Source organism: Girardinichthys multiradiatus, chromosome 22 (assembly GCF_021462225.1).
Source record: "Girardinichthys multiradiatus isolate DD_20200921_A chromosome 22, DD_fGirMul_XY1, whole genome shotgun sequence".
Taxonomy (NCBI): domain Eukaryota; kingdom Metazoa; phylum Chordata; class Actinopteri; order Cyprinodontiformes; family Goodeidae; genus Girardinichthys; species Girardinichthys multiradiatus.
Window position 1 is genome coordinate 28,113,819 of NC_061814.1, and position 27,864 is coordinate 28,141,682.

General features: G+C 36.3%; 1 protein-coding gene and 1 long non-coding RNA gene across 2 annotated transcripts; one reads left to right on the forward strand and one right to left on the reverse strand.

The window, feature by feature from the left end:
• Positions 1–689: 689 nt before the first annotated feature.
• On the reverse strand, positions 690–21,258 carry hmgcll1 (3-hydroxymethyl-3-methylglutaryl-CoA lyase-like 1). The gene is made up of 9 exons (XM_047350924.1): positions 21,025–21,258; positions 16,339–16,416; positions 15,831–15,938; positions 15,413–15,508; positions 15,090–15,238; positions 14,664–14,727; positions 14,175–14,363; positions 2,698–2,823; positions 690–2,325 (listed from the first exon to the last, which is right to left on the reverse strand). Exons 1-9 carry the CDS (start codon positions 21,118–21,120, stop codon positions 2,221–2,223), a joined length of 1,011 nt encoding a protein of 336 aa, XP_047206880.1. The 5' UTR covers positions 21,121–21,258; the 3' UTR covers positions 690–2,220.
• LOC124858733 lies at positions 21,140–27,749 on the forward strand. The gene is made up of 3 exons (XR_007035916.1): positions 21,140–21,264; positions 24,548–24,655; positions 27,573–27,749. It is a non-coding gene; the product is annotated as an uncharacterized LOC124858733 (long non-coding RNA).
• The last annotated feature ends 115 nt before the right edge of the window (positions 27,750–27,864 follow it).

Consider the following 27,864-nt stretch of genomic DNA (forward strand, 5'->3'; position numbering starts at 1 on the left):
GTTTAATGTTCTCCTTGTGAGGCCTTTCAAATTAGGTGGATGGCCATGTCTTTATTGGTTTGCAGTTGTGCCATCCATTTTCAGATAAGGAACTGAACAGTGCTCTGTGATATGTCAGACGTTTGGGATATTCTTTTATAACTTAACCCAGCTTTAAACATCTCCTTGGCTTTATTCCTGACTTCTCTGGTATGTTTGAGAATTATGCATGCAAAACTCAAATGTTGATATGTAAAAGAAAATGTAACACTATATATTTACATTGTTCTATCACAAACATTCTTAATGATATGCACTGACGTTTTGTTTGTTGTGTGATAAATTCTGCCAGGCACAGTAATTACACTCTGGGTGGAATAAAGGAAATCCACAATAAATTCAAGTTTGTTTGCCTAATTCTTTTTTTTTTTATATTCTATTTGTTGTTGTGTGCATCATTTTTGAAACCTGAAGACAGAACAGTTCGAATGCATGTTAAAAGCACAGTTAAAATTACCCTAATTTGCATTAAGAGTGATTGTAAATTTCAAACCAGCACTGTATACACCTCCCTTTTTTTACTGCTTCAAATCAAAGAAGAAACAGCTATGTACTGTTGGAGCTTCTGCTCTTCTTTTATGTGACGTTTACACAGAATACACATCCACTGTTGTGATTTCTTTCAATCAATGTCAAATTAAAATTCAGAATACTTTTTAATAAAAAATTTTAATCACGTTTTGCAAATACAGTAGTGGTGGGTAAGACAGAAAGAGGCAAAAATAAACAACAATTAACTTTAACCTCTATTATGATCACAGTCATTTAAACCAGGATTCAAAAAGGTTAAATACAAAAACAATTAGGAGCTCTGCTTCCATCATCGTGAGCAAGTTTGATGGCAAAACTTTGGCTAGTTTAGGTTGTAACTGCAGAATAGGAGCAGGTAGAAGAAATGAATTGCCACAAACTGCTTCCAAGTAATGGTACCACATGTACCCCACTAATGCCAGTTGACGAATATTCCACACACACATTCAGTGCAATTGGAAGCACTTTCCCACCATACAGCGGTTGGACTTCAGCCTAATTTTGTCAAATTTTATTAAGTTGCATAAGGAATAATTCAATACATATATACCATATGTGCTATATTCAAATAAACAATACCTACAACAGATATAAATTAACAATATTTAATTTAGAATATGCTTGAGAGCAAAGATAATTTTTTTATATCACTGTATATAAATTTCAGCCGTAAGAGGTTATTGGTTTAATGTGTATTTGGGAGGCACTCATATCAATCTGAGTACCATAAAACACAGACATATTTTGATTCTTTATAAGGCCAGTGAGTTGGAAAGTAATCAAAGTGAAAACCCCTCTTTTGGAGAGTTAAAGAAAACTATTATGAGTTGAAAATGTATTGCATAAATTGAAATGTCTTCATTTATTTTGCAGGTCAATTTAAAAACCCAGATATGTCCAGCTCTTGATTTTTAAATACACAATAAAAAAAAAAAAAGAAAACAGAGCTGGCTCAATAGGTGTATGCGGCTACTAGTTCTGTATACACCTGTCCTGTAAATGTTCCGAGCCAGGTTGAAAAACATAACAGGGCTTTAAAGTTAATAAAATACCTCTCTTATAAACCACTTTTAAAACTGCCGTTGCTAGACTGCAAGATGCTAGAAGTCCACTTTGCTTTTGGTTCATCTTTAATTAGCTTAACTTCATTGAAACACATTCAGTCTGTTCATAAAAATTAAGACGTCTGAAATACATATTTACTACAAGCAAAATATGAACGGCTTGGGACATTTCAACAGAAACTAATTTCAAATATTTTGAACTATCACTTCAAAGAATTTGTTGTTGGCACACTGGTTAGCTTTAAAATTAGCTGTGATGAATTCAGAATTAACAAACGACCAAACACGTTTAATTTAAAAGCGAGTTTAGCGGTGCTTCAAAGTGGTGCCCCAAATCAAACTTTACCTAGGATGATGTAAAAACTTGGACTGCTTCTGAACAACATAAAGATCCTACCAGTCAGACTGAACCACAAGCTATTAATCTCGAGAAAAAAGGCAGATACAAAAATTTAGGTTTTTAGATGATAACCAAGAAACAATAAATTCAAAGACAAACAATCAGAGAACAGACCTGAAAAAAAAAAAAAAAAAGACAGGGTACACACATTAAAAAGCAACTGTTGTGTAAACTGGTATAGCATCATCAAAGTGTCCTGCTTCGTGCCTGAGAAACCTTGGAGCTTGACCTGCGATCTAAAGCGTTGCATATAAAGTCACCAGCTTCTATGACTCTGTCAAGGTTCACTCCCTGTGAAACAGATAGAGCATGCATGAAATATCTTTTTTGATCTTTCTAACACTCAAGGCAGGACAAAAAACTTAAATAAATAAATACAGGTTCTGTCGAGTCGTAACAAAACATTAAACTGTAATAAAGATATTTCACCACCAGGGGTAGGGATTGTTAAAGAGTTTGAGGGAGCATGTACACAGTGCCTTGTTCTTGAATAAGTTGTGTAAAGCCATTGATATTAGAAAAATAAACTTTTACACAGCAGCATATTTGCAGAGCAATCAGTTTATGTAAATATGGTCTGAAAGATTGTATGAGTTTGGGTTCTGGGGGATTACTGAGACATGAAATACAGCAGGTCTGCCAAAACTGTAAAGACAAACTTACAGTTTCAATGCCCATGCCCTGGAGCATGTAAAGAACATCCTCTGTTGAAACGTTGCCAGATGAACCCTGTGCATAGGGGCAACCACCGAGGCCTGCTACTGCAGAGTCCACCACAGAGACTCCCATCTGTGATGACAAACAACAGGAACATTCAGCACCTCCGAGCAAGCTTCACATCATATTAAATCCAGGAACCACCTTGTTCTGTTTGATTGTTCTGTCGGCTGCCCTGCGTTTTGCCAAGCGGTCATGTTTTACGGCTGCTCCGGAGAACTGTGGGGTTTGCTCCTGAAGATGAGTGGGCAAAGAAAAGTCCCACAGTATGGCTTAGTCATCCTCTCTGCCAGTGTTCATTGCCACCACCACAAAATTATGGTATTTTTGTAAGAGTGAAATATTATAAATACTGAACAGAACATTTTATGTGTTACTGATCCTCCTCATGTTTTTGTAGGACTATTCTGTCCACAACCATGGGGATTCTCTTTCTTGCCACCGCGGACACATTTTTTCCCTCTTTAAACCATCCTGAAATCCAGACTTGTCAAAGTAAGATTTCTTCATAAATGAAAACTTGAAACAGACCAATCATTGTTGCAGTCTAGAGTGAGCCTGTTCGGGTAAAGTGATTTGAAAAGTATTTATACATCTTAAACTTTTTGATTTCCATTGCTAAACTACGTTGAAATACTTCAATATATTTTATTGAAAATGTATGTGACAGACTAACATAAAGTAATGCATAATTAAAAAGAAAAAAATATATACATGACAAAAGTCTGAAAAGTGTGGCTTTGTAACTTTGTCACTATTTTGTTCATTTTTCTTTGCAAAAAAGCTCAAGCTCAGACAGGTTTGATGGGAAGATCTATGAAGAGCTATTTTCTAGCTATAAAGTTTTCCCACATCATCCCAATTAAATTTGTGAAAAGGCTTCAATCTAAACCTTTCATTTTTACCTCTGGCTGATGTGGTGTTTTCTTTCAAAATTGTCCTGTATTTAACTCCATCTATCCTTCCGTCAACTCTGAGCACCTTCCCTGTTTCTGCTGAAGAAAAGCATCCCCCCAGCATGATGCCTCTTCTGTACCACTATGTTTCACCATGGGTAGAGTATGATTGGGGTCATGTGCAGTGTTCACACACACAAATTTGCATTTAAGTTAAAAGTTTAATTTTGGTCTCATCTGATCACAGCACTTTCTTCCACATGCTTGCTGTGTTCCCTACATGAGTTGTGGTAACTGAAAATAGGATTTCTGTTGGCTTTCTCGTTGCTATTCCATGAAGGCCAGATATTTACAGTGCATGACTTATAGCTGACCAGTCAACAGATTTCCCCACCTAATCCATGGATCTCTACAGCTTCCCCAGAGTTACCATGGACCTCCAGACTGCTTCTCTTTTAATGCTCTGTTTGTAGGTTGAAACTTTGCCATGCTATTTTCATTTTAGATTACGGTTTGAACACTGCTCTGAAAGATGTTCCAGAGTTGGGATATTATTATACAACCTAAACCTGCTTAAAAAATATCCACAACTTTATGCTACATTTGTCTGATAAGTTCCTTCATGATGTTTTTTATTCTGTAATGCTCTCTGATAAACATCTAAGGCCTTCACAGAAGAGCTGTATTTATGCCAAGATTAAACTCCAAATGGGTGGACTCTCTAAAAGGCAGTCGTTTGCACTACATTTTATTCAGGGCTTTCAAAGTAAAGGTCCTAGATATAGATATATAGGTATAAGTATATGTCACACTTTTCAAATTTTGACTTTCAGAACAATTTGAAAAGTATTTGTCTGTTAATTTTAACTTCACAATTATGCACTACTTCAAAATACAATTCCAATAAAATACATAGAACATGTGGCTGTGACATAACTAACGTAAATATTTTAAGGGGTATGAATAGTTTTACAGGCCATTCTATACTGAAGTCTCTGGGAGCCCACTGTTACCTTTGTTCATCAAATGTTTATTACCAGCTAAAAGTTTTAAATATGTACTTTCACTACTTGAATATAAACCATTTCATGTACACATAAACTGAATGGCACATTTTTAGTTGTCAGACGCCTTAAATATCTTTAAATGTTATCTAAAAATAATGTTTTTTATTTCTTTGATTTGATGTTTTGTCATTAAAACTAATGGAAAAAACATAAATAACTTTTCTTAAATATTATATGTATTCTAAGTACAATCATACATATAACAACAGACAAAACTATGCTGTTTTTATGAAAATGCACCAAGTCACCATGAGTTTACTGTTTGTTTTCACACCAAAAGACGCCAAAGCCAGACCTTCTGTTTTCAGTCAGTCTCAGGATGTTTTCCACATGTCCCTGGGACTGTCATGAGAATATTAAAGTTGTTTTCCAGCTTCCGTGTCAGAGCCAGATGTCGGAGGATCCTACACTGAGACTAAATTCAAACTAAATTAACACAGCGGTCCTCTCAGTGGCAGTTGGGTCATGTGGGGCTTCCCCCCTGCAGAGCTCTACCTCTATTTTGGAACAATGCAGCTAATTGGCTGCTTTTCTAGCAGACAAGAACCTGCTTCTTTCAGGGTTTGTCTGAGCCAGCAGTAATTGCTGTTTGTGTTGGCAAAGGGAGAGGAGGCGGTGTATGTTACCCGTGCACCAGATTTCCAGACCTTGGTGAAAGCCAGAGGAGAATACTTTTCAAGGCAGATCTTTTTTTTTTCTCTGTAGTATAAACACAGAGTTGTAATCTTCCATACCAATCGTCCTCCTCTAAGCTGCCACCACTGTAAGGTTACAAGCCTTTAGCATGAATGTACCCCCTCCGCAGCTTCTCCTGTACCTCTAATCATGCAGGAACTGGTGGTCACTGCTTAAGCTTTTCAATCCTCGGTTAGGTTTACAGTGCCCAGAAACTAGATGTGTGCTCAGCATTAAAAAGTCATGTTCACCAAGCTCTGGCTATATAAAAACAATGCATTCCTGGATAAAGACAAGGTGCCTTTTCAAACTAGAATGATTCGGTATAAGCCTGTTGACATTCGGACCTCCGAGTGGATGAGGCTGTAAGAGGGACATACTCCCAATTTGGTATAAAAGCTGCATCAGAGAGAGGGTGTGTATTTAAAATGGGATATGAAACTGTGATACATAAACTAAGGAGCTAAAACTAAACTGATAGATATCCAACAGTGACATAGATAACGCCTAGTCCCAGGAATGGTAAATGGTAAATGGTCTGCATTTGTATAATTCTTTATCAAGTCCGACGACACCAAAGCATTTTACACTACAATCGGTCATCCACCCATTCACACACTGACAGTGGTAGGCTACTTTGTAGCCACGGCTGCCCTGGGGCAGACTGACAGAAGTGGAGCTGCCATACAGTCTGCGCCACCGAGCCCTCTGACCATTAGCAAGCAAGGCGGTGGAAGTGTCCTGCCCAAGGACACAATGACTGAGACAAACAGAGCGATATACCAAAGAAGCCCACAGGATATTACTTTACTTTACAATTTCTTTGTCGATAAAAAATTAAGACAATATAAGGCAATTTATTTTCCACGAAAGCCATTTTATGGATCAGAAGGTTTAATGTTTCCAGAATAAATAATGTCCTCAACCCAAATACAAAACGTTTAAAGTGAAATTCTGGGTCTTTCAAAACTGCCTAAAAGTTTACGTAAAATTATGCAGTTGAAAAAGATTATTAAATCAAATCCTGTCAGTTTAATTTTTTTTATTCAATATGAAGTCTGTCAAAATAGAAAACTGTAAAAAAACAATGGTGCCATCTCAATGCACCTTTCCAGCCTATTTACACAGTTTGGGAACTAACTGTAGCAATTTACAGTACTGTGCAAAAGTTTTAGACAGGTGTGAAAATGCTGTAAACAAAGAATGCTTTAAAAACTGGAAGTGTTAATCATTTATTTTCATCAATCAACAAAATGCAGTGAATGAAGAAAAGATAAATCTAAATCAAATGAATATTTAGTGTGACCACCCTTTGCTTTCAAAACAGCATCAATTCTTCTAGGTACACTTGGACAGTTTTTGAAGGAACTCGGCTGGTAGGTTGTTCCAAACATCTTGGAGAACTAACCACAGATCTTCTGTGGATGGAGGCTTTCTCATATCCTTCTGTCTCTTCATGTAAACCCAGACACACTTGATGATGTTGAGATCAGGGCTCTGTGGGGGCCATACCATCACTTCCAGTAAGTCTTGTTCTTCTTTACACTGAAAATAATTCTTAATCACTTGGGTTCACTCACTTAGCATTTTGTAAATTGATAAAAATAAACAATCATCATTTATATTTCAGAAAGCGTTCCTTGTTTACAGCATTTTTTAACACCTGCCTAAAACGTTTGCACAGTACTGTATATGTTTGTTGTATGGGCGTATAAGCATCCTAAAGTAAGCCTAAAACGTAACCATAAGCCAGTAAACACTGTCAGCAGCAGCAGGACTATAATTGTAAGTGTCTAGTAATATATATGTTTAGGAACAAATTTTTAAGCTATGCATGTTTCAGGTGATGTGCTGTCAGAACGTCATTGTTTTTTTTAACCAAGTTAATCAGTCTTAGAGCAACATATCATGGCTGTTCAGCAGAAAATCTGTTTGGGATAATAAGTATAGTACTTGAAATATGAAATACAGTGTTTAACTTTACTATACTGTAAAGCGGCTGGGTAGTCAAGCATAAATGCATGGCATAAATTTCCTAACTTTAATAAAACATCAGACAAGGACTCAGCATGACTTTGGCATTGGTGACATCATAAATGCTGCATGTAATTATTAATTTATCACAATTTCTGTTTTGCATATACATTATATTGCTAAAGGTATTCACCTAGCCTTCCAAATCATTTAATCCAAGTGTTCAGTTTAATCAGTTCCACGGCCTCAGGTTCTTAAAAATGTCTACAAAGGCATGCAGACTAGAGGCTGACATTTTTTCGGGAGTCCCACGGGAATCCCGCGGGACGGGAGACAGCATCAGTAAAGATCACGTGATTGGGACAGTACAAGATAAAAAATGAACGGGAGCAGACGATAGCGGGAGCTAACCAATAGGAGGGAAAACAAACTAGGATCAATTGTCTTTGGAAATGTAAAACTGAGACTTTGTTATAAACTTAAAAAAAAAAAACTTGGATTGACGCCGCCATTGTGTAGTTTTTTTCCAAGAAGCCTATACTATAATGCGAGTCAAACAAACTACACAACCCACAAGCCAACAGTGCTTCTGCTCGATGTTTTCCACCTGCGTTCAGAATGGAGGGAGCAAACGCAGGGGGAGAACTGGACGTGGTAAAATTGGATTTGCAACGTAAAGTCAGAAGTAAGGACTTATCTATTAAACTCATAGAGCTGACAGGAAAGTCGGAAATATTACCGAACTTCAGGAGAGTTGAATGTAGCGATGTTAACACGCAGTCTGCTGCTTGTAAAACGTGTTTAGTCGTAATCAAGTACATCAGTGATTAAGGGACACTTGTAAGGCAGATTCTGGATTAAATCAGCCCTGCATCTCTTCATTCATCAAACCAAAAGTACCAACATGTGTCAAGTCTCATCTGACCAACAAAATTGCTGCATGTGCACTAAAGATTTAAGAGGTAAGGTACGGAAGCCCGTGAGGGGACATGGGGAAATTTATTACTTTTGCGTCCCCACGCAATACTTTTGCGTTCGGCATTTTGGAACAGCAGCACAGATGACAAACTGCTCATAAAACAAACAGCACTGATATGTCATTGATATGGTTTATTTGTCATATGCAGGTTAACACGCAGTCAACAGTGCGATGAAATGCTTAGGTTAAGAAGAACCGTTCAAATCACGATAAAAACAAAAACACGGCGTACAAAAAAAAGTACACATCATGCAGCAGTAATAAACAAACAAAGTGTCACTGATGTGGTTTCGTGCAGTTTTATTGTCCAGAGTTCAGTAGTTTGACAGCTTGTGGATAAAAACTGTCTTTTAGTCTGATTGAAGATAATTTTATTTAAGGCCAATTTGAAAATAAAACTCAATAAATCTCAAAACTGGTGTAGTGTTTGTTTCATTTTTGCAGTTATCTGGTTTGGATACTATCCCACAAAGTATTGCGAAATAACGCAAAGACTATTGCGTGGGGACACAAAAGAGAAAACAATTCCCCCATGTCCCCTCGCGGGCTCCGTAGAAAGGCTTCATCAAGGGAAGATATTTAATTTGTCCAGTTTGACCCTCCATTCTTGATGCCTGTATAGGAGGTCATGTCAGAATTTGAATCAGGTGTTCTGGAGACACACATCTAAAACTTGCAGGGAAGGGGTCCCTGAGGACCAGGGCTGTGAACCATTGAGGTACAGTTTGTAAATTGTGAATGTAATGCCTTTTTGTCCTTTTGTTCAACAAGTATAGCTCTTACTAGGTGCATCTTTCCTTCGTTTCAGCAACTTGAAACATAAAACTAATGTCATTATTCAAAGGAAACAATCACTTAATAAATGAGTAAAATACAACTATGTACATTTTGTTTATTCAGCTAAGATAGACATGGTCTGTTTCCTTGTTTGATATTTTATTATTTCTTCATTATTATTCTTTTTACTTTAACTGGCCTTTACTACAGCTAAAAACAGGGACCTAACTGGTCCTTCAAAGAAAGAAATTGCCAAAAGACTAAATGAAGAAAACAAAAATGGGAGAGTCACAGGAGTGGGAGTCAATTTACCAGGAGTGGGACGGGACAGGATTTGTTTCGTTATGCTGGCCTGGGATTGGGATGGGACAAGACATTTTTCTGTGGGAGCGGGATGGGAAAGGAGAGAAAATCCACTCCCGTGTCACCCTCTAATGCAGACTGCTTCCACAAACATTAGTGGAAAGAATGGGTTGCTGATAAGTACCATGATAGGATGCCACCTGTGTAATAAGTCCACGGTTGGTGGCATTGTAACAAAGTGGAAGGGATTGTGAGCAAAAGCAACTCAGTCACAAAATGAAAAATCACAGATCTGTCGGTCAAAATTCTGCATCCAAGCCTCACATCACCAAGTACAATGCAAAGCATCAGATGCAGTGATGTAAAACACCCTTACACTGGACTCTACTCCACTGGAAAAACTTGACTGGCCTGTCTTGACCTCAATCCAAAAGATGAAACAGCTTTGTGAAGAATTAGAGCAAAAACAGGCCTTTTTGTCCAACATCATTGTCTGACCTCACAAATGCTCTTCTCGAACAATGGTCAAAAATTCCCATAAACACACTAAATCTTGTGGAAACTTTCCCAAAAGAGTCAAAGCTGTTATGGTAACATTATTTTAAATTATGTGGATTAAGAATTGGAAGTCACTTGTGTGAGGCAGATGAGCAAATACATTTAGCAATAATGTGTAATTTGCATGTTTTACTGTTAGGTGGCCTTGAGTGTTCTGAAAGGGGCCTATAAATAAAACGCACTATTATTAGGGTCATAGTCAAAGTCAGTTCAAGGGTTTTAATTGATTAAAAAATTATGACTTTACCAAAATCTAAAATCTTTTAAATCTAAGTGTAAACACCACAGATCATGCAAAGATTATGCGATTAGAAACAAATATGAAACTTTGGTATAGTTTAGCAGTTTTGATGAACTGGGTTTGAAAGACTTTATCATTATTGTTTAGACTTTGTGATTTTTTTGAACGGCAGAATGTTGCAAAAATGATTTTTAACGGGATTTAACTTACAAAAATATTGTCAAATGCTCCACTGCCAGGAGGCAACAAATAACCCTCTGATAATCTGACCACTGCCTTCTTTTATACAAAATGTTATAAATGTGCATGACATCATCAACAAATGAGGCAAGCAGCAAGTTGCTCTGATGCCTCATATTATTGTTAGCCATCCTCTAAGACAGGGGTGTCCTGCAGGTTTTAGATGTGTCCTCGCTCCAACACAGCTGATTCAAACCTTACCTTCTTAGCATGTCACTTAACTCTGCAGTGGCCTGCTATGGAACCAATAATTTGATTCAGGTGGGTTTAATCTGGGCAACTATAAAACATGCAGGATACCAGACCTCGAGGACTGACTTTGGACACCACTGCAAGAGAACATATTGTATACCCCAGATGCAGTAGTACACACTACACCAAAATTACAGGAAAAAAAAATTCCATCCCAAGCCTGTGAAATCTAAGCACATACATTGTCATTGTGTGACCTGCCCCAGTAGGTTTCAAAGCTCCCCACCAACCTCCTGAAAAAAAAGAAGTTACAAAGACTGAGGAATGTCTTTATCAGGAACAAAAGAGGTGACTCAGGGCTGACAGCACTGGGGGAATTCATTTCTCTCTCGGTTGGTGGTGTGGAGTACTGGCACACAGTAATGAAAAACTATGATAAAATCTTTCATTTCCTTCTTGTTTATGGGTGAGCAAATAGTAGGCTAAATATCCCCGGCTGCTATTATTTTCTGTGGGTATGCCGCAGCTGTGTTGGATCATACTGAGCATGATCCGCAGAAGAATATTATAGACTCAAAGTGCTCTTTCACTCCAATGTAAAACATAACTTTACAACTTTAGAAATGTTTGCCATTTAAAACCGTATTGAACTTTTCTACAGCCAAGGTTGGAACTTATATTGACTACAAAATCAACAGTAAATGTTATATTATATTTCAGCATTTAGGCATTTGATTATGCAGAGACATGTACATTTTGATCAGTGCAACCCAAAAGAAAGAAGTTGGTTTAAAAACTTTTGGGTTTGAGGCTGCAGCACTATTCACGACATTCTCAGCACCGAGCAAATGAAAGGATCATTTTCCAGAAGCTTTAAGCACAGCATTGTCAGAGAGTTCAACAGCCAAGCGACAGACGAGTTAGGAGCCCCCCAGGGCCCTTCCATCCACCTAGCTCACAGTTGCTTTGTCCAACAGACACCGAATAGGTGAGCCTTTGTCCTGACCTCCTCACATCTGTTGACCCACCCAGCCCCCATTGAGCTTCCTCTTGTGCAGTGACAATGTGCTCAAGAGAACTGATACAGCCATATTTTAATTACCTCTGTTTTATGTCTGGATGCATGTCAGGTTTGCACTTGCTGCAGGCAAAGTGGTACAAAACACTGAAATGATGCCTCACCCATTCATTACAATTATGTTTTTGTGATTTATGAGCACATCACTATAAGTGCTCTCTATTGTAAAGTTTATTTTGAAGGTATGGTGTACTGGAACTCTCGGATTTTGTTTAAAGTACTGTATTTTCTCATCTGAATGTTCATGAGTCATGTTTAACAAACAATACATTTTTGAAAAGGACACATTGTGTTTAAACTTGCATTATTCAAAGATGAAATTGAAATAATAATAATTATTATAATTGTACTGTATAAAAATAATAATAATACTATCAGTACGTATACTGTAACTTCAATGAAATGTCAAAAAACAGATAGCTTAGCAAACGATAACACCCATCAGGACCTTAAACATTACTTCTGATCTCTTTACATTGTTAGCAGTTGGAAGAAAGCTGAAAGGTATCCGGATTCCACATCTGGTTTCTTTTCTTCGTGTCTTTATGAGTAACTACACTAATTTATAAAAGCTTGACTCTGATCTTTCAGAATGGAGCTGATTTACATCAGCTAGATTACTTTCATAACCAATAAGTGAAAGATATGTATTATGTTCATTTTAATCATTGTTTGAATCATGAAGCAGCTAGCTTATATGAACTCAAACGCTAAAGAAAAAAGGAAAATATTGTGTTTGATTGTTTAAATGAACTCCAGCAACAAACATTATTGTAGGATTTTTATCTGGTTAGTTATGCAGTTGATCGTTTTTCTTTCAGTTTCTGAAAGTCAAGGTTCCTACAGTATTTATCATACTGTATTTAAAAATTCCATACTTTTACAGACTCAACTTTTCACAGCTCCTGGTCCTTTGCATTCACTTTAAAAGGACATACAGAAGGAGGAGATGGAAAACAAGGAAGGAAGAACAGAGGAACAGAGCTAGGACACAAGGAATAATAAGAAATAAGGAATGACAGAAAGAAGGAAGGACAGGAGGGACATAAGCAGGACAAAAGGAATGAAGAGAAAAAACTAACCTAACAAATAAGGCAACAAGGGAAGAAAGAAAGAGGACACAAAGGACACAGTGAACACAATGGAAGGAAGGAAAGAAGGAAGGAAGGAAGGAAGGGCATCACTTGGATAGAAATACCAAGGAGGGAAAAAGTAGGGACACAAACAAGAAAAGAAGGAACGACTCAGGTAGGAAAGAAAGGACAGGACACAACATCTAAGTCAGAAAATGCATCTAAAGTGAGTTGGTTGACAGTGGCTCTTCAAGTCATCTGTAACCTCCCATAAAACACTAAAGGTTTATTCTAATATCTGGAAGAAATTCTTAAATCTGTGTCATAGCAAATAAGGCACAAACTATAACACTTTTGCAGAAGCAAGAGTGGCCATTGCAATTCTTTTAGACTTTCAGTCAGTCAGTCATCTTCTATAACGCTTCTTCCATAGTGGGTCACAGGGAAGCCAGTGCCTATCTCCAGCAGTCTATAACATTCTTCTGACAGCTCAATCTCAGTCTAACTCACTAAAACTGCAGAAAAGGACATACTAATGCTGGTTGCCGAGCGAGTTGTAAGCTGGCAGAATATTTTTCTTTATATGTGGCTTATGTAAGTATGGCTGTGCTCCATCCTGTGTCAGACCTGTGTTAATGTTTTTTCTCCACCAAATCTCAAATCTCTTTTAAAAATCCTAATATATGCTAAATTACTGCTATCACTATAAAATTACAACAGAGCTGTTTCTTGCTGACTTGATTGCAAAAAGCCATTCAGGAGTTTCAAAAGAATTCTCGAGCTCTACAAAGCAACAACAAAGAGTTTTAGCAGCAACATGAGGTATCTGGAAATGCCTGTTGGACAGTGGAAGCTTTTTTAAACTATTATTACCTTTTAAAATCCAATGTGCAAACCACCACACCATTTCCAACCCATAATTTCTGTCAGCAGTCTGTGTTCAAGTTCAGCAGCTCTGACAGGGATAGAGATAAATCAATTAATTTGAGGGTTATATGTAGTTTTTGACCTTGTGGATATTAATTTGATTAAACGTATGTACACATTTTACAGCAGTATAGCTGTAAGTGCCAGCATGGTTCATTCATATTAGCTAATACAACCACATGACCAAAATCAACACTAAACATTTGGGTAAACATGCTCTGGATTGACAAATATTGATAGATATTTAAATTTAGATGTCAGTGCCACAATCTCCTTCAATGGAGTATTTAACTACAAATATTATATTTGTTGTATAATGCTTCAAAGTGGAGTCTAGGCTTTAACTGAAACCCTTAGAGTTAAAGTGTAATAGTAAACATTATAAGCAGAAATATAGTATTTCTGAGACATTATTCTCCATGCCATATATCAGGAGACCTTACCTGAAGAGCAGTAAGGATGTTGGGAAGCGCTTGACCATAAGTGTCATGGCAGTGGACTGCAAGAGCATTGACAGGTACATCCTTCATCACCGCCTGCAACATCTTGAACATGGAGCCAGGCGTACCAACACCAATAGTATCACCCAAGGAAATCTCATAACAGCCCATTTCGTATAACTTTTTTGCTACCTAAAGAAAGGTGGAAAAGTGGTAAAATATTCTCACAAGAAGACAATTATAACGAAAATCAATAATTCAAAGAGCAGCATGTTAAGTTTGATTTGGTTCATTCCCATAACATACTATAGGAAGGAATTTCTTTATTGGGCTGGCAAATCTGTACATTCAATAAACAACTGTTAGACTAAAAGGAACATACTGGCAAGTAAGCAATAAGTTATTTTAACCAGTGGTGGTTAACTCATAAAGTAATTTCATAAGGAAGGTGTGTGTAAAGAAATGAGCTGAAACATTTAAATAAAGTTTTACCTCAGCAACCTTTGAGGGCTCGACATGTCTCTCATGGGGGCACCCGAGGGCACAAGAAACGTACCTGAAACAGTAAAAGCTTTACTTATCTAAGCTTAAAATGTCAAAAAAAAGCTAAACAACCTCTAAAACACTGACTTCAATTCAAGATAACATGAAAAACCTCAGAAGATGTTTATTTGGTTCCGAAGACTCAGTGTTGCCTCTGCTGGGAAAGACTCGTGGTCTGTTTGGACTTGTGGCTAAGGCATAGTTTAAAATAACCTGGTTACCATCTGGAACTGTGGTATCTGGTTTGTTTTTTCTTCTTTAAGGAAACAGTTTTTCTGTCGTTCATGGTAAATCTGGCAGTCAGCATGACATTGGAGGGAGGGTGAGATGTTAAACTACTCTTTGTTGTAACTGACAAACATTTAGAGTACAAACCCACGAACAGGGATTTGTCGATCTTTGGCAGTCCTAATGACTTCCTCAAACCGCAGCATGCTTTCAGCGATTGAACAGTTGATATTTTTCCTGCTGAAGGTTTCAGACGCGGACCCGAACACAGCCACTTCAGTGGCACCAGCTGCAACCTTTGAACATCAAAGAACATTATTTTCATAATTGTGTTTCACAGTCATATTTCTGTATAGAGCCAGCAAAAGACAAAATAAATGATGCGCATGAATAAATAAAGCATACTAAGTGAGATCATTTTTACTATACATTGCACAAATCACCACACTAAAGTGACAATAAAAGCTTACGGCATCCTGAAAACCTTTCATGTTAGGAGTCAAAACAGGGTATCGCACATGAGGCACTCTCTGGATTCCTTGGAGGACATCGGTATGGTCTGCCATCTAATTATAGGCAGAAAAACATGTGAAGAAGTATCATAAGCCTTTATACAGTATTATGGTTTGATCATGTTTTGAGAAATACAGACATGAACAGATCATACGTTTCATGTGAAATTTCGAAGAACAAAACAGTTTTCCAATAAATAAATGAAGTGCAATTTATGGAATGAAATGAGAGGACAGACAGACCACAAAGACAACAGACTATAAAAACCATCAGTGGATCAAACCACAGGAACACATTTTCCTCAATACATATGCAGCAAGAAATAGTCCCAAATAAATCACTCAGCACTCTCTTGTGCACAAAAAGAACTATTACCTGCGGCACCCACTTTGAAGAGACAAAGCTGGTGGCCTCAATCACAGACAGGCCTGTTGTTGAGAGCATGTCTATCAGCTGGATTTTCACCCTTGTTGGAACAATTTCCTGGTGAACAATAAAACTGAAACAGGTCACTCAGGGTTGTTTTTTCAACAACATGATTTGTTTTATAAAAGTCACAGAAATGCTATTTATTTTACAATCTGATATGAAGAACTTTATCCTTGTTAAATATTTGGTATCGCATATATTTCACCTAACAGGATTTTGAGATAAAACTAAAACTAATCCACAATATTCAAAACTGATGTTTAATGAGGCAGTGATAAATGTAGAGCATGCAAACACAGTAAGCTCTTTTCAATATGCAAATGTAACACATATGCTTCCACTGTAGGCAACTCATAAAAAAACAGGATTCTTCAGGGGTGGTCATGTGTAATAATAGCAAACAGTCGGACCCATAAATATAAATAAGGTTTGTGACTGACATGTCAAAGTATACCTTTTCATTTTGAAGTCCATCTCTTGGCCCAACTTCAACAATTTTGACAAACTCTGGATAATCATGATCAGAAATTATCTGTAGAAACATCAGAGAAGAACAGAAATGAGACTAAAGCAAAATATCACTGAGCACAATAATGAAACCTTGTACAATCACCCATGGAATGGAATGCCCCAGGGCATGTTATTCGGAACATTAATAACTTTATATCTAAAAACCACATGAAATATGAGAGACTAAACACAAGCCTGCCATCTGGTTATAAAAGAAACTCAGGAGGTATGTCATCAAGACAGGCAAAAGAAAAAGGGATAGTGTGACTCCATTCAAACCACAACGAAAAGTCTGATAATTAATACCAGAGTTTTGTTTTTTTCTGGTCAGAGCCTCTTTAGCACACGTTGGATTTAAAGGAAACCTTCAAAACAATGTCTTAAAACATGTTGAGCAACTGTGTTGGTTGGTTAATGTATTTGATTCATTTTCTCCAAGTCAAAGTAGAGAAACAAAACAAAGTAAATACATGACAGCTTATAATCTGTTAAAATGCTAAAATGGTTGCAGTAAGGATAATTTCTATGGGAAATACATTTTCAAACCAATGCATTTAATTTCAAATTACACAAATACAAATTCAGTCAGAGCAATTCAAATTCAGTTTCTGATGGCACAAGTTTCTTCCCATTTTCACTAGTCACAAGTCTAAAACTGTCGTGTTTGAGTTTTTTTTTTAGGTTTTTCTCTGATCATGATTTTCCAGCTGGTTCTTTTGTTTATTCCTCAGTTTATTTCCTTAATTATTTTGTATTCTGTTCATGATGCATTTTAGTTTATGTTCTGAAAGAGCTTCCTTTTCGTTGCCACTCCCTGCCACAGTCAGCTTGTAGTCAGTTTCATTTCATCCATCTGCATCATGCCAATCAGTCTCTCTGTTTCACCATGCCTGTTTGCCTTGCCAAGCCTTCCCATGTTCATGCCTGCCATGAGTTTTCCTTTTGCTTTTTAATAAACTTTTTTATTGACTACCACGTTGCCTCTGCCCACCTGTCTGCATTTGGGTTCAACTCCAAAAGCCACCACCTTCTTGACTAAAAACAGTTCTCTTAAAAAATTGTTCTTGTGGTTGGAGTGTTAAATATTCAGGTTGTTTCATTAACACATAATGTGTAGAACACACATTTTAAGAATTTAGTGAAAAAAAACAAGAAAAAAAAAAACACCATGACCTAACGATATATGGTTTTTAATCACATATCTTGCTGGAGTTATTTTTATTATATGTGTAGTTAAAACATTGACAAAATGAAGGCGAATCTAACAAAGTGGAGACGAAAATAAACAACTTTCCAAGCTCAATTTCAGGCTTCATAATCTGGTCAATTACCTTTATATTGTTTTGTCAAATAGTAATCAGAGTAAGGGGAAATAATTATTATGTGAAAAAAACTGTCCTGAACCAATTAAGCATGTTAACTGTAAAGATTCTACACACTATTTCCTGTCTTGCAATGTAAGCGGGAATGTTAAAGAAAACATGTGAAATGTGTGGAAATCAAGGCAATTTGGTTGAACATCTCTCTTTCAACATATACTCTAAACAGTCACATTTTTCAAGTATATGAATAGTATAGTATGAGTATATTTTTGATGTTCTCCTGTTCCAAGTACGGTGTATTCACTGGGATATAGGGGATATAATTTACAGTCTTCGATTGTATCAGTAGAGGGTAAATTACTTTTGCCTTTAGATCAATCTCTTGCTTACTTTTATCTTTTTTTTCATAGGATTAACTGACAATCTGATATTGAAATTGCAATTCTCTATATGTTTTTCCAGTGGTCAGATAATTATTAGCCAAGCAGCCTTTAAGAAAGTAGGTCAAGCTGTCAGTTACACATTCAATTTCAATTATCTGAAATGCCGAGGTGAGTCACACTTCAGCAATCCAGAAAGCATATAGCATAACATGAGAGTAAGTAATGATATAATTTGTGCAATATTCACAGTAGCATGAATTCTGTAGCTGTAGCGCATGGGTAGTATGCACTGTGTGTGAGAGTTGTGGCATTGACATTCATACAGTGAAATCTTCTTACACATCCATAAAATTAAGCTTTATGCTAAAATATTGTTTAACAAAAAAATTGTTTTTTTGGATGCTTTTTTAAGATGCATGCCAACATGTCTGTTTGTTATTAAAGTTAAGATTGAACTTTAGAAAACTGGCGGCAATTAAGATGTAATTGTTGATGGTATTTTTCTTTTTTCCCAAAAGGAAAGTAGTCCCTAAGATTTATGCTGGGTGCGCTGTAATACTTTATAAAGTACTTTTAAAAAAAGTAGTGTCTTAAAGTATCGACAATTATGTTGATCAGTTTAATTAGAATTTGGACATTACCAAAGAAGTAATGAATACTGTTGTCAGTAGAGTAGTTCAGCAGGTTATTAAGTCAGCAAGAATCATGATTGAGGTAACAAAGATCCTCCAAAAATGGGTATGGCTTTGTTTTACAAAATACAAATAGCTTTGCAAATCACAAATACCATACAAAATATTAATTGCATTTAGCTTCTGTATTGTAAAAAGCAGTTCTAAAACAAAATCTAATTGCTTGTGGATTTTTATTCTTTTTTTATTCAAACCTAAACAAAAGACATTATTAACAATGGGGGGGAAAGTATTAGCAGGAAGAATAGGAAGATTAAGCTGCCTGATAAGTTCATACGTGACATTCAGATACATCTAGAAAAATAAAAAATTATGAAAAGCTCAATTGTTTTTGCCAACTCCTTTCAAAAAGTGACATTTTTATTTTATATAGATTCTTTACACATATATCAAAATATTTTAAGCCTTTTTTGTTTTATAATTAATGATTATGGCTCACAGGTAATGAAAACTCAAAATTAGTTGTCTCAGAAAATTTTAATATTACATACAATCAATAAGAAAGGATAGTTTAAACAGAAATTGCAAGCTTCTGAAAAGCGTGTTCATTTCCATCCTCTCAATACTTGGTTGGGGCTCCTTTTGCATGAATAACTGCATCAATGCAATGTGGCATGGAGCCAATCAGTGTATTGTTGTCCTGAGGTGTAACAAAAGCCCAGGTCGCTTTAGGTCAGGGCTTTCGTGGTCTAATGAAACACAAGTACATGGTAATTGACTCAGCTTTTATTACTATTGGCAGTGTGGGCAGATGCCAAGTCTTGCCGAAAAATGAAGTCAGCCTCTTCATGAAGCTTGTCGTTAGAAGGAAGCATGAATTTCTCTAAAATTTCCTGGTAGATGGCTTTGTTAATTGTGGACTTCAGAAATCAGGGTGGACCAACACTAGCAGATGACATGGCACCGCAAATCATCACTGATTGTGGAAACTTTACGCTGGACTTAAAGCAACATGGGTTCTGTGCCTCCACACTCTTATTCCACTGTTTGGGACTTTGATTTCCAGTGGCTTCAATCTTAACTTTATCTGAAAAGATACCTTTGGACAACTGATCAACAGTTCACTTTCTGGTTCTGGACTGGCTTGACTCTAGGAATGCATTTGTAGCCCATGTATAGGATTCATCTGTGCGTAGCAGTTTTTGATGCATTGACTCCACCCTCAGTCCTCCTTGTGAAGTTCCCCCAAAATCATAAATTGGATTTTTCTTTACAGTCTTCTCAAGTCTGATGCACCTTTTGCTACCACACGTTTTACTTCCAGTCGACATTCTATTAATAAGCTTGGCTACTCTGTGAACAACCTGCTCCTTTAGCAATGGCCATTTTTGCTTTACTCTACTTGTTGAGGGCGTCAATGACTTCTGAACATCTGTCAACTCAGCTGTCTTCCGCATGATTGTGTAGCCTACTGACCCATACTGAAAGACCACTTAGAGGCTCAGGAAACCTTGGCAGGTGTTTTGAGTTAATTAGCTGATTATTAGTTTTTTAACTAAACAGACTGGATTACTCATCCACCAGATGCTGTGTGTGAATCGCCTTTAAAAGTTGTAAGTCAAAAAAACAGTGGCAACAGTTGGTAACCGTTGTGATGCTAACTACTGTTAGCAATACAGACCAGTTACAATGTATATTTCACTATTTTCTGCATTTAACAGTGGAGGACAACATAGACAAACACATAGAAATACAGTTCTGACCCACATATTGTATTTTCCCTTTATATCAGACTAGTTTATTGAGACAAACCATCAAAAGTGCTAACATTCTTTTGCTATATTTTCATGCACAGTAGCCATATTGAATGTGAAGTCTCTAGGAACTGCTCTGGAAAATCTGCTTTTCAAGTCAAATTTCCAAGTTCAGGGGCTGTTTATTTAATTTTTCCAACTTAAAACGTATAGATTTGGATTTCTGAGTACAAATTGGATGCACCAAGACTATGTTTAGATAGATAAAGATCACTTATGATAATTTTGCTTGCCAGTACACAATTAATGATAGTCAAAATGGCACCAGTTTAAGCATTAACTAAATGTAAACTATGTAAGGGGCCATAAAACAAGAAAACATTAACAAAAATGATCAGTTCAGTCGTTTGTGGCTATCATGTAGGCAGCTTCAGCACTGTGATGAGTGGCTACTATGTGGCCTTTCTGTAATGAGGAAGTTATGTGACAGAGCATGTGCAGCAGATTAAAAACAAAAACAAGGAAAAAATTATACCCACCTTCTCTTCCTGTAGCCAGCTTCTGAGCCAAGGGTAGTCCTCGATGATTTGCTTATAGCTCAGGCAGTGCTTCACTGTAGTGGGTACGTTACCCATCAGACTGACTGCTGCTCAGCTCCTCAGGAAAAAGAAAACGCACCAGAGCAAATTGCTGTGCTACATCTGCGTACTAATTTGGGCCTATATGGTGGATGTCCGTGCTGCATGGGAAGATTACATTAGAGGAAGACTGCTGACTGGGTGAGGAGTGATTCAGCTGTTGTCATGGCAACCACATCTCTGGCAGGAAGAGTAGGTGCAAAGGAGGGAGTGTGGCTGTCATAAAAGAGAAATTGAGTGGGAAAAAGAAGGAAGAAAAAACCAGAAACAAATAAGAAAAACAAAAAAGACCAAAGAATAGAAAAGTGGAAAGGATAAAAGAAAACAAGAGAGACAGAGGGAGGAAATTGTGTGCATGAAATATAGAAACGTTCTTCTAGAAATTTAAGGAGTATATTTTGTTAATAACTAAGAAAAATTAAAACATTTTCTGCCATACAAAAAAGACGAATAAAGCATTTCAAAGCTTTCGGAATAAGGTGACTTATTCACACTCGACATGTGTTTATGTTAAGTTAACAAGATGAGAGACGTTCTGTTCCCTGTTCTGCTTGGAGCTGAAGGCTTCAGGGAAACAGCCTACTTAGATTGATCTCATGTGACCTAAATCATTGAAGGCTTTCGTTGCCAGACCTGCCACTGCTGCCAATGTCAACTGCATGGTGTAATGAAACCCCTTGTTAAGGCGGGTCAACATTTACCAGAGAAAGGGTCTTTCTGAACCCAGATGTTAACAATAGAGAGGCTTAATGATGCCCTCCCAGTCAACCATCTCAGCACATTAAACTGTGCTATGATGGCGAGAGACCTGCTCCTTTCTCTCATGGGGAGGAAACTCATGGGATCAGTTTTAAAAAAAGGAGGGCTTTGGGACATCAAGGTTAGGCAATATCAGTTGCCATACCGTAAATGTTAGAACCCCTTTTGATTGTTGCCTTTAATCCCTTATTTGGGCTCTATTAGGGTGCAGAGAAAAACATTTTAAGGGGATTTTGATCTGATCAGATCTTATATTTTTTCATGTGGTTGAATCATGTGTTTATTTTTAGTGTATTGTCTATCTGTGAAAACCTGAACTGGAAATCAATAAAACACTATTTTACAGATCCATGTAAAATTATATGTGTTATAATCAATACAATAGCAATCAACATTCATATTGTTTATCAATTTTAGTTCATTATTTATTAAATGTGTCCTAACCCTTTCTTTTAGATTTGTATAGCATTACTAGTGTTTTCACTTAAGGAGAAAAGTTTCAGTGTGGGTTTGGTAGGCAGACTGTCTTCAGAACTAAATTAAAGGCTTTTTGTAACTCAATGATCAGCACTGACTTATTTGACCATCCCTTGAGTTATGCTACAACTGAAGTTGGCTCCCATGTGATCACCTTCTCACCTCACTGTCAAAACTTCATCTCCGTTATCTTTTGATTATTATTATTATTATCTAAAATAATAACATAATTATCAGTGTGATTAGCTTTGTACTCTTCTTTTCCCCCAAAACTGCTATACCTGATATCAGTGCTTTAATATACCAGTGTCCCTGTCTAGTCTTCTCAACCTCCAGTCAGTCAATGTCAGACTCTCCGGAGTCACGTATTGCTGGAAGTCTTTTAATGGTGAATAATTATTTTCTTTCCTGTGTCACCTTACGCAGACTCAGGACTGCAAGTTATTTAAACCAAATTATCAAGTAAATTTGTGTCATTGGCCAAAAAGCTTTTTTGTCCAAAATATTCCTTTGCAAACATATTTAAACTGAATTTGACTTGATTAGTGTGAATAGAGCTGAAATGAATGAAAAGGAATCTAAATTAATTGTGCTGAATTTAACTGCATTAAATCAACTTGAGTTAAAGTTAATTGAAACTAACCTAGACTGAAATGAATCAATTTTACTTGAACTGAACTACATCAAACTGAATTTAGTTACACTGAATTTACTTCAACTGAATTAAACAAAACCAATCAAACCAATAAGACCGAGCTGAACTTACTTGAATATAACTAAATTAAATTTAATCAAATTAAAATAAATTAATTGAACCGAACATAACTGAACTGATCTTATTGTCTGGGTTACACAGCTGGATTTTTATGCAGATTGTTGACCTGATCTTTCCCTTGCCCGATCATGCCCTGATATTTCCCGAATTAGCGTGATGGCTCTAAAGATAATCTTATAAGATATTCTTGCTGTGTGTGGTGTGTTAACAGTGATCTAGTCTACTTGGAAGGAAGACCTCAAATCTGGGATATTCAACATGTTGGATTGTCTTGGCCTGATATCCTACCGTGTTGGGTGTTCCCCCAGGAGAAATGAGCACACAACCTGTTTAATGTGATGTGTAGCCAATCAGAAAGAGCGTTGATGGAAACATAGAGGGGAATTACTGATCGTTTGATCTCGAGAGGATATCCGAGATTTTCATGTCTGACATCTGAATATTTGTGAGTGAAATCTGGTTGTGTGGTGTGTTCTGCTTGCCGTGTGGCTGTACACCACACACTGTAGGACCAAACATCTACGATTTTTATCGTCATGGGTGGGTTCCCGCAGGGTTTCAAAATCAATCAATAATTTTTAAATTTTGCTGTGGGAACCAGGCATTAGTGTGCTGAAATAAATAGAATTACATAAAAAAGTTAAAGCAAACAGACTTAACTAATTTCATTTAAATGAATTGCACTGAAAACAAATCAAACTGATATGAAATGAATTACTTTGAATTGACATAAACCAAATTAATATAAATTTAATAGATTAAAATGAACTGAACAGAATTGAATCGAACCCAATAAAGGAAATTAATCCAAATGTTTGAATAGAATTTAATTTAACAGAATAATTGATCTGAACTAAATCTAGTCAAACCGAATTAAACTGACTTGAAATAATTCGATATAGTTAAACTAAACTCAATTAACTTAATTGACCTAAACTAAGATAAACTTAAGTAAATTGAGTAAAATTGAAGTGGCCTGTGTTGATTTTAACCTATTCCAATAAAGCATTACTGAACTGAATTTGCAAACAGAATGAAAGACTGAACTAAAATTGAACAACCCATCATGAACATTGACATATTTACACTGACCAATGGGAACCTAGGGGAATTGAATTCAGTTGTTTCTCATGTTTTTATGCAAAGACAGATTACCTAACTTATTCTACATTTAAAAAGAAAGTAAAACAAGGTTATAAAAAGGATGTAACAGAGTGCATCAAAAAGACATAAAAGTACAAATACCTGTTTTTAAAAATAGCTGAGGTCATGTGGAAAGTCCCAGACTGTAATCTACCCAAAGGGGAAATGTTTGGACTCTTCAGGAAAAAGATTTTTCTGTCCCAGTGACACTTTTTGTGAATAATAACTTCATTAATCACTTAAGTAACATTTGACATTTTCTTCTTTCAGTGAAACTTAGTAATACTGATTGATGGTGACAGAAACCAGCTGCAGAAGATCACTTTAAAGAATTGGCCTTCGGGGTTCTTTCTGCTTTAAGGGATAAATCTAATGCAGGTGAGTACACTGTTTATCTTGGCATTTGAGTTAAAGATGATTTATCATTTTACAAAGAATAGTTTTAGGAAGCAGTTAATCTGACAACAAAAAAGTTATTTAAAAGCAGACTAGGTAATTTGTTTTCTCAAGTTTTCCATAAACAGTATTTATTTACACTTTAGTGAAAAGATCTGGCATCAATTGTGTGGGAGTAAATTATGAATCTCATCATGCTTCTAAAAAAACAAAAACAACAAAAAACAATAAGAAACAAAGAGACTGCCTGTACTCAAATGATATATTTTGCAATAAAACAGATGTGAGAAATTACTTTATGGAGGACAGGTTTCTGCAAGGCATGAATTACGTTTTAAGGTCTGATATTTACTGAAAATGTAGAGGTAACCAGAGTAAGTCAGTTTTCATCTCCCATCCGTTTTCAATTTCCACATCATAGATTTAACTGAGCTGTAACAACATGTGAGTCCTGGACCCAAGTGAATTGCACATCATTATCACCCTGAAAGTAGCTTTTATGACACAGTTTTTGGAGAAAATGAAAGGATTTGCTGTAACCATAGTGATTCCCTCCTACAGAAACTAGACCATTTTAATTATATGTGATTGAAAAAAACGATTGGTTGACAAGAATGAATGTATATAAGTACATTTTCAGTTTTCATCCATTAGATTTAAGTCATCATATTCAAATATCCATGAACGTATTAAAAAAAATGTAAAGGCTGTAAACAAATAGAAGCCTCTTTCAGGGGGGCAACTCTGAGTCAACTTTCTACAACTCCCCTTGGAGACAGCATGTGCAGTAAAGATTATCATGGCTGTAATCACAGCACAGAGCATCCCAGCCACTGATTGATGTATTAGCTCTGTGTCCACATGAGAGTAGAAAGGAGTCTTGCATCAATGTCTCCTGCTTTGCAAGTGCATATTGAAATAACACTGTGGGTCTCATCCTGTCACAACAGTATTTCTAAACGGTTGATTTTTATCCTGCTGCAAAAATAAGATTAGTGTGATTTTGTCACTCATATGGTGGAGCAGATGTTTCTGCAAATTTTACATTTCATGATGAAGGAATTAACAGCTGGATCCACCTGGATAAAAGACTTCCTTTAGTATGTACTTAGCCTTGATGGGACAAATTTTATTTCACTGCAAAATTTAAAGCCACCAGAGCATGCATAAACTTGGTCAAATCCTACTTTATTGCATGTTTAATATGTATTCATTATTAAATGACAAAGCGCAAAACTATAATAAGAAAACAAATTGTTAAGCAATTGTTCATGCTTGCCGTGGTTAAATATAAATGGAAACATGGAGTGCTGTGACAAAGTGAGACTGTAAAAAAAAAAGCATAAGTCATAAAATTATTAGTTTAATGTGTAATGATTTATCAAATACTTAAATAAATACATCATTAAAATTATTCCATTTTATTTACTAAAGCATACAGTTAAGCCCAAAATTATTTCTTAGCAAATTCCTTGATTTTCTAAGATTTTAGAAAATGAGATAGGCATTTAATAATTATCTATACATATTGTGTCATAGTGAGGTTGGTTCTCTGATAACAAGCAAAATAGAACTTACAGGCAAACCACAGGAAGCACAGGAAATGTGGCACAGGTAGGGTAACAGGCGAGTAAAGCAGGAGTTCCCAACCTTTTTTACTTGTGTACCGCCTGAGCCATTTTGTTATACTAAGGTTACCCCCTCGGTGAAACATGTAGAATAAGACAAAATGTAAAACAACTGATTTTTACAATGAAAATTATTTTATTTAATCTTCTTAACTTGAACATTTAGTTCTTACACATTTATTCTTTTCAGCTCAAATTAAACATAAAAATAACTCTGTTGCTGTGAACATAAGTAAGTAATCTAAATAAATACAAAATCAACATAAATAATAAACTTGCCTTTGTTATAACAAAAACTGGAGCTCTTTTGATAAGTCCGAAATATAATATAATATAATAATTTCAACTTAAAAAATCTGGAGCGGAACACTAAACAAAAATAATACTCAGGCTCATTATATCGGTTTTACTATGCTTTAATGAGACATCTGAGCTTGTTTGTCTTTGATAAGCTTTAATAGATCTGGAGACAGAGTGGAAATATCTGTTACTTTTCTCTCATCTTGCTGGTGAACAGCACTGACACCCCTGCTCTAGTCTTTCCCAGCTGTAGTTGTCTTTTTGTTGATAAAAGCTTGGTATATTTTGCACCTGGGTCCTAATAAAGCATCACACATCCAAGAATTATCCCTACTAACTGATGATATTTACCCGTAATCTTGGAAATAAAATGTCAAATGTTTCTACTTACCCAATGTGCTCACGTAACAAGAGGGGTACGAGTACCCCCGGTCAGGAATCACTGGTGTAACACAAAGAGTTATGAAAGAAACCAGTGAGGAACAGTGAAAAACCACAAGTTTAAATACTAAGGCATGCATGGAAAATGGCAAAGGAACCAGGAGAGGTAATCAGATGAGATGGGGAATAGCTGTGGCAGAATGAAAGCAGGGATACAGGGAAGGAGACTAATTAACACTAATCTAGACTAAAAGAAAATTATTAAGCAATGGGGGAAAAACTAATGCTGAAGAAAGAAATTAAACCTAAAGAAATGAACTAATATGGCAAGACCTTACCGACACCAATGAATGCAAAATAATGAATTGTGTCAAGTAACAATGATAAAAGACTCAGAACTGATCAAAATGAAATCCAAAACTCCAACACCCAAGGATCATATAATAATCAAAATGAAACAAGAGGCAAATAAAGAATTTAATAGATATTTAAATGCATCAAAATGTATAATTTATTGAATACATAATTTATCAGATGGTAAGGCCATGTATAATTCTGTCAGTTATTACATTTTTTGTCATGGGATGCAGGGATTGAAGCAGCAACAGGACGGCAGCAGGCGCATGGTGGATGGATATATTTTAAGAAAAGGATTATAAACTTACAGGACACGAAGGAAACACTGGAACCAAGGGGACAGCAACAACAACAGGGATTACAACAGACAACCTGATAACAAAGAGACAGAAAAGAGGAACTTAAAAACAACGGAGATGAATGGAGCTACATGGAAAACGGGTGGGTGCAATTAACCGACACACAAACAGGTGCGGATCATGATATTTTAGTTAATCCAAATTATTTCGGCAATTTCATGGTACT

Coding starts and splice junctions, on each gene's coding strand:
- hmgcll1 (XM_047350924.1), bottom strand. CDS start 21,120: ATGGGTAACGTACCCACTACAGTGAAGCACTGCCTGAGCTATAAGCAA. Junction 16,417..21,024: donor GCTGGCTACAGGAAGAGAAG/GTGGGTATAATT, acceptor ATGTTTCTACAG/ATAATTTCTGATCATGATTA. Junction 2,326..2,697: donor AGGGCATGGGCATTGAAACT/GTAAGTTTGTCT, acceptor TCTGTTTCACAG/GGAGTGAACCTTGACAGAGT.